The following is a 13,424-nucleotide window of genomic DNA, read 5'->3' as shown; positions in this document are numbered from 1 at the left end:
GGGTATGCATCGCCACCGGTTATCAATCCTTCTTCTTCCCATGTGTAGCGTTGCCTCCATCGCCGCCTCTTCCATGTTTTCTTCACGGCTTCTCCTTCGCTATACTCCCTCGTCGTTGTATGCTTCTCACTGCTGCACCCCCTCTTCCGCTTCTCTCTCATGCACGCTGCACCGCATAACTCTGAATGGGCCGCATCTGCATTCTTCTGTGCCCCACACGCATACACATACGTGCACATGCACATATATGTGTGTGTGCACCTATATCGACACATGTACTTCCCCTCCCCCCACCCCCAACGGATGAGGTGACCTCAGTTGCCTTCTTGTAACATTAGCCACCCGTCGGTCTGCACCACGAAATCCCTCTCCCTCTCCTCTCTCTTGTTGTCTCTCGGGGCAGGCTTCACACACCACTCCTCCGTCTTTCGTTTCTGCTTCTTTCTTACCCATCGGAGACCCCTCTCTGTGCATCTCTTGTCTGCCCCCCCCCCTCTACCCCCGATGTGTGTTGGTGCCCTCTAGGAGGGAGAGAAAAAAAAACAACAACAGGCAAACCACATTAACATCAGAAAGCGCGCGACACGGCGCTGCTGCTGGACTGGGACATACAGCTACGCGGCATCTCCTCTTTCCTTCTCCTCCATAGGAGAGAAAGAGCAGCGAAGGAGGCGGAGGTCGGTGCTCGCCAGTCTACCGGCCACCCACACACCCCGCCCGTCTACTCAACAGTCAAGCGAGCCAACATTTTGGCGCAAGAGGGGTTGTCGCGAGGCCAGCAACGCACAAAAAAAAAGGGAAGGCTTCGGGGCCGTTCTCGTAGGAGGGAGGGTGCAGTGCCAGAGTACGCGCAAAAGAAACGAGAATGGGAGGGGCACCGAGTAGGGAGACGCTGGTGCGACACATCGTGCGTGACCCTCGCGTCCGGGGAAGCGCCGCTCCAATCGTCGGGCACTCCGCGTCTCCTGGCGCTAACAATGCCGGGGAGCCGCCGACTGACGTGCCGACGGCGACGTCGCAGCAGCCGGAAATTATACTGATCCCCCTCATCCCTGATTACTTCCCCAGCTCCGCCTCGCCGCTTTTCCAGCAGCTGCTGCACGTGCGGCGAGAAGCGAACGTAGCTTATTACTACCGGGATGCCCGAAGCATGGCGACGGAGCACACGGTGGTGCGAGATCAGATCGGCACCGACAAGGATATTTACAACTGGTACATGAGCCTCAGCGAGCAGCGGCTGCTGGAGACGGACAACGAGCTGATCGCTCTGAGTCGCGCAGGGCGAGTAGTGTCACCAGTGCCATGCGCCGTTGCCTTTGTGTACAAGGCAAGCGCCACCGCAGCCGTCGCTGCCGCAGGTGGTGCTGTGGCGTCCACCACCGACACACCATCTCTCGCTAGCAGCATTGGCGGAGGTAAGCAGAAGAACGGCAGAAACGGCAGGCTGCATCGGCATGGCAAGGTCAGCGGCGCCGGTGCGTTGAACGGGTACATGACGATCGAGAACACGGTGCGGTTGCCGCACTACAACCTGCGCGTGCGCATCTTCGGCTTTGTCGGCGATACGCGCTTTTGCCCGCCATCGATGCACCACAGCCAGGCCGCCAGGCTGCCCATGTGCCTCACGATTTTTCTGTCGAAGAGCGCGGGTGGCAACCACCGCGCGCAGGTGACTCTTCTCGCGGCACACACATACATAACACAGATGCAGGCCATCGGTATCCTGCGACCCCACGACGAAGCGCCGCATGTGGGCGGTGGAGTGGTGCAAGGTCTGGCGGCGCGGGCGGCCGTCAGAGCAAACGCGGCGGGGCGCGAGGCGGACCCTCTCGCGGCGCTGCGCCTCACTGCTGCTACCGGCGCTGGCAGTGCTGCAGCTGCCTACCGAGATCCGTACGCTGACCCATACGCTGCCGATCTTCCTGCCGCGGCCGATCCGTACGCGATCGCCGACGATGATCACAGTAGTGACGTTGAGGGGAAGCGCCACTTGCCACTGCATATGGCCAGCTTAGTCCCACGAGATGGGTTGAAGACGCACCTGGAAGGCCTGGGCACCATGATCACCTCCGCCGCCGCGGACGTCGCCAAGGAGACAGTGCTGCGCCGTCCCATCGAAATCGTCATGCACCGCGCCGATGTGCCGGCTCTGTGCTACCTGCGTGAGCTGCGCGCGCGCATGGGTCAGAGCTCCGCGTGCGCGACCCCCGCGATCAGCGAGAAGAAGAGTAAAGCGCCTACGCCGTTGTCTTGTGCGAAGCCGATCTCAACGGCACCGACGATGACGTCGTCGTCTCGCGGCGCCAGCAACGAGGGGGACTGCGGTGACGACATATGCGCGGCACCCGCGAACAGCAACGCGGGCTTACGGCAGTCCTGTGCCCCGAACGAGTCACGGGTGGCGAAGACGGATGCCAACTCTAGCATCAGCGCCGTTGCGACGCGCCCCGGAGGTGATGCTGCTGAGGTTGGCTCTGAGTCGCTGAGGTACCAAATCCGGACGGTGATTTGCGCAGATGAGCTGCGCGGCTCCGTGGCGGCGGATTCGATCGGCCGCGTCCTGTTGTGGGCATCGCGCTTCTACACCGGACACTTCGAGCAGCTTGTGGGGGGAGAGGCGGCGAAGCTGCGGCAGGAGCTCGCGCAGCGGAACCTGACAGAGAGCCCGCTTGATGGCACGCTCTTGCTGACCGACGAGGAGCCGCGGCCTCCGAGGGTGACCCCGAAGGTCGGCGACGTCTGGATCCCGTCAAACGAGGCCTACGTCGAAGCGCACTACACGGAACATGAAGGAGACGGGTGGGCCAAGGTGGCAGCGGGAACGGTGCTGCGGTACGTCACGTCTGCGTCCTCGGCTTCCTCGACACCGGCTCCAGACGCCTTCTGGCGCATCTCGCCCAACGAGTTTGCCGAGGACATTCTCTTGTCGCTCTGCCGGAAAGCGTGTCAGGCATCGCGGCGGGCACCACCGACGGACTCGCATTGGCTGCTGAGCGGCAAGACCGGCGTGCCGGAGGGGCTCGGCATGGGCCTCTTAATCTGGCGCGAGCTGTGTGCGGGGCAGGTGGTCTTTTACGGGACCACACCCGAGTTTCTCAAGAAGTGGATCCAGTCAGGGGCGGATGTGGAGCAGGCGTACCGCAACCACATCAAGCGATCGCACTCGAGCAAGGAGGCGACCTCCGCGGCAGAGGCGGAGCCTGGCGGCGCGACAGCCGCGAGGGATGACGACGCCGTAGCGGGAGCTCAGTCGCTGTCGATGACTGTTGCCGCCACCACTGCCGCCTCCAGTGGGTTACGCAGCTCCTATGAGGGCAACTTCCCATCGAACCCGTCTGGCGCGTCCGATGGGCCCGACAAGAGTGGCAGCAGTGACGGCAGACGCGACAAGGGGTCCGGCTCATCCTCGATGGAGCTATACAGCGCACACACCGGTTTTGTGTCGGCTTCGGTGCAGGCGAAAGCAATCTTGTCGCCAACGTCGCCCACGGAGAGTGGCAGTCACGCAGACGACGGTGCCAAGCCAAAGCGGGTCCGCACCGACGACCAGCCACGCACACCCTCGTCGTCCACGCCGCCTGTCGCGGTCGGCCGTCTCGCGCAGCCACACAACGTTTCTGACACCCCTCGCAAAAATGCTCGACAGGGGAGGGTTGTGCCTGCCCAGCAGCGCTTGCAGGTCGCCCTGCCGGTCGCGTCCAGCACCTCCATGACCTTGTGGACGCATTCAGCGAGCACTGTAGGAACGCCCAACTCGCACACGGGGGTGAGCCCCGCGTCGGCAAGCATGGGCAGCCACAGCAGCTCTGCAAGCCTCTCTTACCGCCAGCCGTCGCAGCGCAGGTCTCCGGCTGCTGCTACCACGACGTGCTGGATTGGTGTCCCCGAGTCGGCCCCGGCCGACAACGCCGATGTGCCCACTGTAAACGTGGTCGTGAGGCAGCGCCGCAGCGTGCGCGCGACGCCAAGTTGTTCTGCTACCGTCGGCACCACGCCTCTACGAGCCAGTCAAATGAGCGATAGCCCCCACCACTTCCACACATCGCGCGGCGTACCAAGCATGCCATCCGTCAGTACACAGACGAGCGTCGTCGGTGCGACTTCTGGGGCGTCTGCTGAGTACAGCGCGCAGGCAACAGGCTCTGCGGTGATTCAACCGTGCGGGTCGACACCGGTGCGCATCCCGGGCAGGTGGGGTTCCAGCGAGGATGGTACGCACCTGCAGGGTGGGCACTCGCCGGCGCCTGCCGAGCAAGGCAAATACCTGCGTGCCGAGGGAGAGCTGCTCCCGCACTCTTGCACGTCGAACAACACGACGGGGCTTGCCGATGCGCGGCGACCGCCACCGCAGCGCTCCGCTGCTGTGACCATTAGGCCTGGCTACGGTACCGGCAACATTGCCAGCACTCCGCAGCTGCCCGCAACGCCAGCCAAGTGGAACACGTCCAGCGCGGCACAGTCGTTTTCTATGCGTGGCACCTCCATTACCTTTGCAAGCGGCTCTGCGTCATCGGCGCACGCCCGTCACGCCTCCCTGCTGCACTCCATCCGGCACACCGAGCCGTGCCAGCCGGTGTCTTCAGCTCGCTCATCGTCGATGTCGACGGCGGAGCTGCTCTGGTCGAGTTTCTGCTCGAACGCCTCGCCGATGTATCGAAAGGGGTCGCTGCGTCCGCCGCAGCCGGATACGGTTGAGGGTGACGTTGGCCGTATGCACGCATTACAGCACACTCCGGTGCTACATTCTAGTGACGATCCAGTGCGCAGGGGCTGTGGCGCCGTCTCTCCTGCGGGCATGCCGGCTGTAGCGACAGCACTGATGGCCGGCACGCCGCGTCCTGGCGGCGAGGCGACGACAATGCCGTTCTCGGGCCACAGCAGCGCCGCGCACACGCCTCGTCAAGGCGATCTGGTGAACAGCGCGAAGAACTCCGTCGGCTCCGGCAAGTACCGCTGGGACTGGCGCGGCGTCTCTTGGCCGGCATAGCGACAAGGGTGACGCATCGATATAGAGGAGCGGGACAGCCGGACAGAGGCGTCCAAGAAGATTATAAGGGGAAGAGAGGAGGTGGGATTCGGTGCGTGTAAGGGGCTCAGGCTCACGCTCTCCTTTACCGTGATGCCAGAAATGCTACGACAGTGGCTTGAACTCAGCCCTCCGCTCCTTCTCTTTGCCATACGTGGCACGAGGGCTGCCGAGACAGCAGTGCATCTGATTCTCTGTACGCGCTCCTTCACACCTTTGTGGTGATGGTGGTGTGGTGGTCTCTCGTGTCTCTTTCCGTTTCCGTGGACATGAGAGCATCAGGAATGACGGAGGAATCGAGACGCTGAGCGTCTTGAGCGTGCGATGTGCCATCCGCCTCTTTTCGCGCTCTCTCTTGTCTATGTTTCGTGTTTTTTTTTTTCTGTACTCCCTTGGCCGCCCGTCTCCCTCCGTGCCCTATCTCAAAATTGTTTTGTTTCTTCGTGCTGTCTTGTGTGCCGCTTCAAAAAGGTGAGGCTCGCCGCTGCTTCTGCCGCCGCTATTGATGTGGTGGCGTTTCATTTTCCTGCGTGCTTTACTTGTAAAATGTGGCTGCTCTGTCTTTCTCTCGCGGATAGTGACGACTCATCTTTTCCGTTCCGTCTACGTGGGTGCACGGCTGCGCGTGCCGTTGTTTTCTATCGTATCTGCCTGTTCCCTTCATGTTCTCATCCCCTCTTTTCTGTGTGTGTGTGTGTCTTCGCCCCTTTCCCCAACCCCCCCCTCTCTCTCTCTCTCGCTGTTGTGCTTCCTCCTTCCTCTCCCTTTTGTTGTTTGTATTGGTTTGCTCGCTTGGGCCCCTCCCTCTCCCCTCTCTGTGCCTGTGTGTCTCTGCGTGTGTGTCTCTCTGTCTGTGTGTGTGCACGTGGCTTGTTCGCCTCGCCGAAGCCGTCGTTGCGACTCTATGAGTGCTCCCTCTCCTCGGGTGTTCTCCGCCTCTCCTCCCCGACCTCTGCCGGACCCCCTTTCGTTCATGTACCTTCTCAACCGCTCCTCCCACTGTTCCGTCGCGGCCGCGCTCAATCCCCTTCACCATTCCCACGCCGGCGAAACGATGACAGAGGGGGGGGGGAAGGGAGGGGAGGCGACGGACTTCTGTTCTGCGGCCGCAACGTGGGTGAGGGATGTGAAGGGAAAAGTGGTGTCACTTGCCATGAGGGCACCGTAACGTGTTGCCGTAGTTTCAGCTTCACGGTCGACGTCTTCCACCCAGCCTGTCGAGCCCTCGCTGACCTCACGTCTTCGAGAGGTGTGCCACGTCGCGAGAGAGAGAGGGGCCGATGAGTGGCGGCTGCACTTGATGCGGTACGCAAAGTGGCGACGAAGACGAGCACACAAAAAAATCGAGAACGTGCAGCAGGGAGGTGAGACGCACCTTCCATTCACCAAGCGGCGCTCATCAATCAACTCTGATCACCACCGCCGATCTCTCATCCCTTGTTCTCGCGGCTGTGACTGGTGCTTTTTTGTGTGCGTACACGTGCCCTGCGGCTGCCGCTGCCGTTGTCGGTCTGTTCGCTTTCTTTTATACTTACTATCTCCTTCCCCCCTAGCCGTCTGGGTTTTGATCGCGAAGCTGCAGAGGTGCACGCCGGTGGACGGGCGTGTGCACTCAGGTGCGCGTTGGATGAGTGTCTTTGTACTTTTCTCTTGTGTGACAGTGTGGCCTCATGTGCGTGTATGCCTGTGTTGAAGTGAGTGTGCGTGTCGTCCTCATGGCGGACGACGCGGAGGCGGCAGGAAACAGGATGCGCTACATCCTCGTGTTGCTTTACAGGCCGGCAATCCCAGTGCTAACGCGGATGTTGTGTGTGCGTGTTTTCTCTCTTGCCTTCCGTTTTGTTTGTTCTCTACGCGCTTCTCCCTTTTTGTTTTCTCTACCTTTTTTCGGTCATGTCTGTTTCTTCGACCACCTCCTTCGCTTTCTCTGAGCGCGCGTACTTGCGCGCCTCTGTGTCGTCACGCGTCTTGTGCGGGCTTGACTCTTCGCACATAGACTCTCCCCTCCCGCGCAATGGGATGCAAGGTGCCTCGAGCTACCTCTTCACCCTTTCCCTCACCTCAAAGAACAGCACAAAATGGTGGAAGGACATATCTGATCTCTCAGTGTGCGTGCGTGTGTGTCGACATTATCATTTTTTTGTTTGTTGTTCGATTCTCTTTGTCTCGGTGTTTTCGCCCCCCCCCCCTAACGCTACAACGGATGTGCGCGTGTGCACTGCTCTCTTCCTTTCTGTTCTCGTTTCGATGTCTTTACGGATGCAACGGCTCGCCCTTCCATCACACACACACACACACACACACACACAGCTTTTTTCTTAATGTTTTTTTGTTTGTTTGCCTTTCTGTGTTTCCATATTCTTCGCTCTCTCCTCTTTCACATGTACACGTGCGCGCTCGATGTTATAACAGCGCTTCTTCGTTTGCCGTGTTGGCATTGTCGTCGTCTTTTATGCTCCGCTGGTCTTTTGGGATGCCAAGCACGGCATTCTCCCTCTCACACACACACAATATATGTATATATATATATATTGTGTGTGTGCATGTGTGTGTGACTTGATTTTTACACTTGGGCAATTTGTGCGCGCGTGTATGTTTGTCGGCAGCACGGAGAGAGAAGGGGAGACAGAGGGAGGTGACATAGGATCTTCTTTGCTTCTCTTGTCTGTCGTTCAGCTGCTGCTCTTCCTTTCTCCTCACTACCGCTGCTGCACATTCGCCTCTGCGAGCACAAACAGCCAAGGAAAACACCAGTTTCGAGTGTCGAGCAGCGACGGCGTGCAGCGGTCAGTGACGTATATCTGTACGCGCGTCTTCCTCTCATCAAGCTGCACCCTTCTCTTCTCATACCCCCCCCCCCCACTTTCTCCACGCCTGACGCGCATTTTTTTCTCGCTTGACCTATTGATTTCTTCGTTCCGTCTCTGGTTCGCGTTGCCCAGCACGGCAGCTGACCTGCTCGGTCTCTACCACTACCACCGCCACCCGCTCTCTCCTGCAGCACGGCAAATAACACACACATGCATACCTATCTGCAGACCTGTCGAGGGAGAACAAACGAGGGCAGCAGTGTAGGCCATGTCTCCTCTTTTTCTCGCCATGGCCGTCGTAACAAGCTTCCTTCCCTATCTACATGCTTTCTTTCTTCCCACCCCTTCCCCTCTATTTCTCGCCCCACGCACTCGCACGCGCACTCGTCGATCGATGTCTCCTATCACACTTTTCTGATAGGCCACGCAGCTTTCATGCGCTATCAACTACCTTTTTCTTTCGTTTTTTCTCCTCCCTCCAAGTTCCTATATCTGTGTGCGTGTTCGTCGTTTCCTGTACCACTTTTGAATGGCGCTTGCATCTGCAGGACGGCTGCGTCGACGCTATCGGTCGGCGTCCTCTTCCATTCTCTCAGACCCCTCAACGTGCGATACCGTCTTCCTCTCTCGTCCGAGTATATGTCGTTTGTTTGTTGGCTTGCCTTTCGTAGATCTCTCGACGGGTTCACGCGTTCCTCATCCTTCCTTTGTGGCTTGCTTTAACTTACGACGTGCCTGCGAACACATGCGCATCTGCGCCGCATACTTACTCTCACGCATGAACCTCTTCTCTGTCGCTTCTCTTCTCCGGGCTCCGTGGCAACTCACGCTGCTTTGAAAGCGCAAAAACACACGTGCGCACACACAAGGAAAACGAAAAGGGGCGCCATACACCAACGCATGGATCCCTCCCACACATGCATGCGCACAAGCACGGACAACCAGAAACAGAAGGAAAAGGGAAACATCAGCAACAGCCGCCAAGTGGGGCCTTACTCGGCGATCGACACTCGGCTGTCCCCCTGCAGGGGAGGCAGTGAGTGGGTGGGGTGGGTATGGCTGGTGGCGGGCGTGTGTGTCAGCGTCCCTCGTGCGCGGTGCTCACAGCGCTGCGCCCCTCTTTTGTTCTCACAGGCACGTGCGTTGACGCTTTCATGCCCTTCCCAGCTCCCCCACAGCTCTTTTATAGTTGCCACCCGTCCGCGTTGCTGTGCCGACGCATGCATGCGCTGGTGTGTGTGTGTGTGTTTTGGCGTTTGCCTGGCGCCGCTTGTTCGCACCACCGCTCATCCTGTTTCGCTTTCTCTCCCCTCTCCTTCTTTTTGATCTACGGCGGACCGCTAATAATCACTCAGATTTCATTCGTGTTCTCCGTCGGTGCACCACGTTGCACTCAAGGGGTGTGGGCGGGGTGAGGGACGGGTGCATTGTCTTATCCGAACTCCGCGGCGTTCATCGTCACCGTCGTACAGGAACACCGACATACGCGTGCACTCAAACTAACACTTTAGCAGCACAGCGGGAAAAGCAAAACGAAGAAGAAGCTGACATGTCGTCCAGCGACAGCCTTGCCCAAGCGCGTGCACCGGCGGGCGCGACGGCGGCGGATGAGGCAGCAGCCATCACTGCCAGCTACGCAAGAGGGCATTTCACCACTTACTACGTTGACTGCGCAAAGCTGCCAAGCGGTGGGACGGCTAGCATGAGTGCAGCACCGGGCAGCCCTGCCGCTAACAGAGCAGACCTGCGCGGTGCCCAAACAGGTTCTATACTAACTCTTGGGGACTTCAGCGTGCTTCCGCATCCCGGGTACGCCGGCCGCAGAGGCAAGACCCTCAACAAGCCGCTGTTCCTCCATCAACTCAAGTCTTGAGCGGCAAAGCGAGCTCTTTGCTGACGGGACAGTGATGGCGGACTAACCGAGGGAGTGAGAGAAAGAGATGCCTTCGCGATCACAGTGCCGCGTGCGAGCGAGCGGGCATGGTGGTGGTGGTGGTGGTGGTGGTGTGGGGGGGGGCTTCTTTTCATTGCTGCGCGTGCGTGCCTGGTTACTTTTTGGCCCTTCTCTTCCTCTTTTTGTGTGTGTATGTGTGTGCGCGCCTCTCTCTTGCCCCTCCTCCCTCCTCGACCTCGCGCAACGGAATGCAGACCTCAGTCTCGCCTCACAGAAATGGGCAAAACCAATAGACGGCACGGGGGCTGTCTTTGCGCTGCAGCAACAGGCATCGTGTGCGCTTGCCCCACACCCCCTCTGCCTCCGCAGCGTGACTGAGGTTAATCTTATCTGCGGCCTCTGCGGCACGGCCACAGGCGCATTCCCGCACGAGCCCCTCCCGCCCACGACCCGCCATCACCTCCCCTCTTCGCTCTGCTCCACCGATCATGCATGCGTCACCGCTTCCCGTTCGCTATCTCCCTCTTTCTTTCACCACCACGACACTTATGCATCGCCACATGTTAGAGGTTGCACCGTGTGTTCTCGCTGGTGCACAGGCACGCACACAAGCTGATTTCTTTTCCTGCTGCAGTGACGGCGCAAAGCTGCGCGACGTGAGGAGAGGAGCACACCGCAACAACGGAGGGCCGTGTTTCTACGGCAGCCCTGCAACCTTCCAATCCATATGCACATCTCCAATACCACGTTTCTGGAAATGACCTCTTCAGCTTCGTCAGCCATGGTCGAGATCACGGTGCAGGACCCCGCGACTCATCACGAGCGCGCGTTTCTCTGCGCCCTGGGCCCACTCCGCACGCACATGCGCTACTTTGAGCCTCTTATCCAACGCCAAATAAACGAGGCCAAGGTGTCGCCGCCGCCCGAATCGTCCTCCTCGCTTGCAGTGGCCTTCACCCTCCGTGCACGGTGCGACCACGCCACGTTTCAGTGGCTGATGAACTGGATTAGCGGCAAAGCGCCGCAAATCACAAACAGCAACGTTGTAAGCATCTGCCTCTCCTCGAGTTTCCTGCAGATGCAGGAGCTGTCGGACAACGCGCTCATGTACCTCAGCGCGCACTTGAAGGAGATTGTGCCGTCCAGCTTCGACTTGACGAACCTGCCAACACACCTGGTTCTGCGGTTGAGTCACATGGTGCGTGACATCGACCTGGCTGCCGCACTGCTCCGCCTGCACGAGGAGCGGAGCGCGAACCACCCGAACCGCGCCTTTGTCGCGTCGCTGCTGCAACACTATGTGTGCCACAAAGTGGGTGTGGCTGATGGTGCAGAAGTGTCTTTGCAAACCGACGCGGCGGCGACAGCCAGCAGCGACACCAACGGAGGCGCATGGTCCCCAGCCGGGTTGCCAGCGACGCACAGTGGCCAGCTGACTCTTCCTCCCACCTGTGGCTTGCGCTGGTGCTGCCTGTGTGCAACCTTGTTTGATGAAGGTGAGCTTGATCGGCTCGGCCGCACCTCTCAGCTCTCTGGCCCCGAGTGTCCAGCACAATCGGGACCGGCAAGCCACACCGGTGGCAGAGCTCATCACGCATCGATCGCGGGTCGAGGGTGGCGCGTTGGCCCACGTGGCGAGGTCTTCGCTACCCACGCTGCAGCACGGCACACAACGCCGGTCATTCTCGAGGCGCCACCAGCACTCAAGGGTAGTGAAGTCTCTGCGCCGACGTTGGCTGCAGAGGCCGCGCCACCGCTCACAGCAGAGTTGGAGCGGTGGGCGTGGCGCATCATCGGTGCGATCCGGTACGCGGGCTGTCGACGTTGCTTCCACCTCGTGAGCCTCCTCGACGTATCAAAGCATTGGTGCTCGGAGCTGCCGAGGAAGTTCTCGTCTCCGGACAACGTGGCTGAAGACTTCAAACACCTAATCCGCTGGTTCGACTACTGCGCAGAGCACAACGTGTACGAGCGCGAGGGCGGTCTAACGCCCATGCGATACAGCGGGCCGGCTCACGCACTCGCCGAGGAGGTTGTGGAGGTGCCTACCTTTGGCTCAAAGCCAGAGTCTGTCTCACGAGGCGCATCCGCAACCGCGGCGGAGAGCCACAACGGCGTGAGGGCAGCAGGGCTGGAAGGCACTGGGGCCGTGGCGGTGCGCAGCGCTGGCGGCAACTCCTTCACCGCTCTCGCGTCGCCACACTCGACCGACATTTGCCTCTGGGCCACCATGCCCTTCTACGTGAAGGAGGTCATGAGCGAGAATGTTGTTGACATCGACATTCTCAACTACGTGGAGCGGCAGCACCGCTTCGGGAGCGAGGCGCAGCAGCGCAGGGCTTCTGCGGCGCAGAACTACTCGGTGATGCGTCTGTCTATCTCGCCCGTTGTTACGGGGACCGCAAGAGGCCACGCTGGTGGTCAGCTGGTCTCGTCGTCGTCCTCGCCGCGTCCGCTGTCGAGCATTGGTGGCACGAGTGGCGGTGGCGCTGCGAGCCGCTTCAAGGGCAACAGCAGCGGCGGTGCTCGTGGCGGTCGACCGCGCGCCGACCCTCACACATCGCCATACGGGTCGCTGTCGTCGATACACCGCTGATGGACGTCGCTTCTGCGCTGCTTGCCTTGGCTTCCAGTTTTCTGAGCCTTTTTCTTTTTGCTTTTTCTGTCGGGGGTGGGGGGGCTTGACATGGTCACCTTATTGCTGTGGCCCCCCTCCACTCTGGGGCCTTGCGGATCTCCCCCTTTCTCTGTGAAGCGGCGAGTCACACAGCGCTGTGGAAATGGCGTATGTCTCTGTTGTCTGAGCATCTGCGTGCGTGCGATTCTCAGCGCATCCCATGTGATGTGCAGCGAAGGTCGTCGTATGTCTGTGTGTGTGGGGGTGTGGGTGGGTGGGGGCCGCGCGCGATCGGATGCGCGCATCGTGCGGAGGTCCCCAGACGGGCGATTCCGTATTGACTGAGCCGTCGCCGGCTGGCAGGCTTCGCCCTTTTGGCCGTTGTCGTCTTCCTACAAAAGGGCATGGACAGTGTCGTTGACGTATGACGGGAGTGACAACTCGCCTCCGAGGCAGACCAGCGCACCCTGACTCATCCAGAGATCGATATGGAGGCTGCGGACCGCGCCATCGACTCTCTTTCTGTGTCTCGCACAACGACTACTTAATCACTCACTTGTACGGTGGCTGGCTCACCATGAGGAGAGACCCACCGGGGGTGACAACATGAACATCAAGGAGAGAGAAACAAAGGCAAAAGGCGACGGCGACGACCACAGCAACCAACGACGCCCCTCTCGTGTGCTGAGGCGCACTTCTTTTATGCGTGCTGTTCGCGTGTTCTTCTAAGGGGGGAGGGTGGAGGCTTTGCAGTGCTACCGCCAGATGCGTTACGCTTCCTGTCTTCGACTGCTGTGTCTCCAGGGCCGTGCTCCCGCCATCGTCCCGTGGATAGAGAACAAGGATGCTACTTGAGCGAGCGCAGCTATTGACCATTGCCTCTCCCCATTCTTTCACCGTATTCTGTGCTCCCATGCTGTCTGCTCCTACAGCTGCTGCCTCTCTTACCCCCAACTACTTTCTCTCTCTTCGCTCGGCGTTTCCTTGCGCTGCCCTTCCCCCGCTGCACGTTCGCCTCTGCCTGCCTTCCTACAGCTCACTCCGCGTGTTGCAGTGCCTGTATTCGAGTACATGTCG

General features: G+C 59.9%; 2 protein-coding genes across 2 annotated transcripts; both read left to right on the top strand.

Moving 5' to 3' along the window:
* Window positions 1-865: 865 nt before the first annotated feature.
* Window positions 866-4,987, top strand: LDBPK_281770 (hypothetical protein, conserved; the record flags this gene model as incomplete). Its single annotated transcript, XM_003862228.1, has 1 exon — window positions 866-4,987. One exon carries the CDS (start codon window positions 866-868, stop codon window positions 4,985-4,987), a length of 4,122 nt encoding a protein of 1,373 aa, XP_003862276.1.
* A 5,470-nt stretch (window positions 4,988-10,457) lies between these two features.
* LDBPK_281760 (hypothetical protein, conserved) lies at window positions 10,458-12,326 on the top strand (the record flags this gene model as incomplete). Its single annotated transcript, XM_003862227.1, has 1 exon — window positions 10,458-12,326. One exon carries the CDS (start codon window positions 10,458-10,460, stop codon window positions 12,324-12,326), a length of 1,869 nt encoding a protein of 622 aa, XP_003862275.1.
* Window positions 12,327-13,424: the final 1,098 nt, after the last annotated feature.

Source organism: Leishmania donovani, chromosome 28 (assembly GCF_000227135.1).
Source record: "Leishmania donovani BPK282A1 complete genome, chromosome 28".
NCBI lineage: Eukaryota > Euglenozoa > Kinetoplastea > Trypanosomatida > Trypanosomatidae > Leishmania > Leishmania donovani.
The sequence above is the reverse complement of the archived record's forward strand: the minus strand, read 5'-3'. Positions and strand labels throughout refer to the sequence as shown.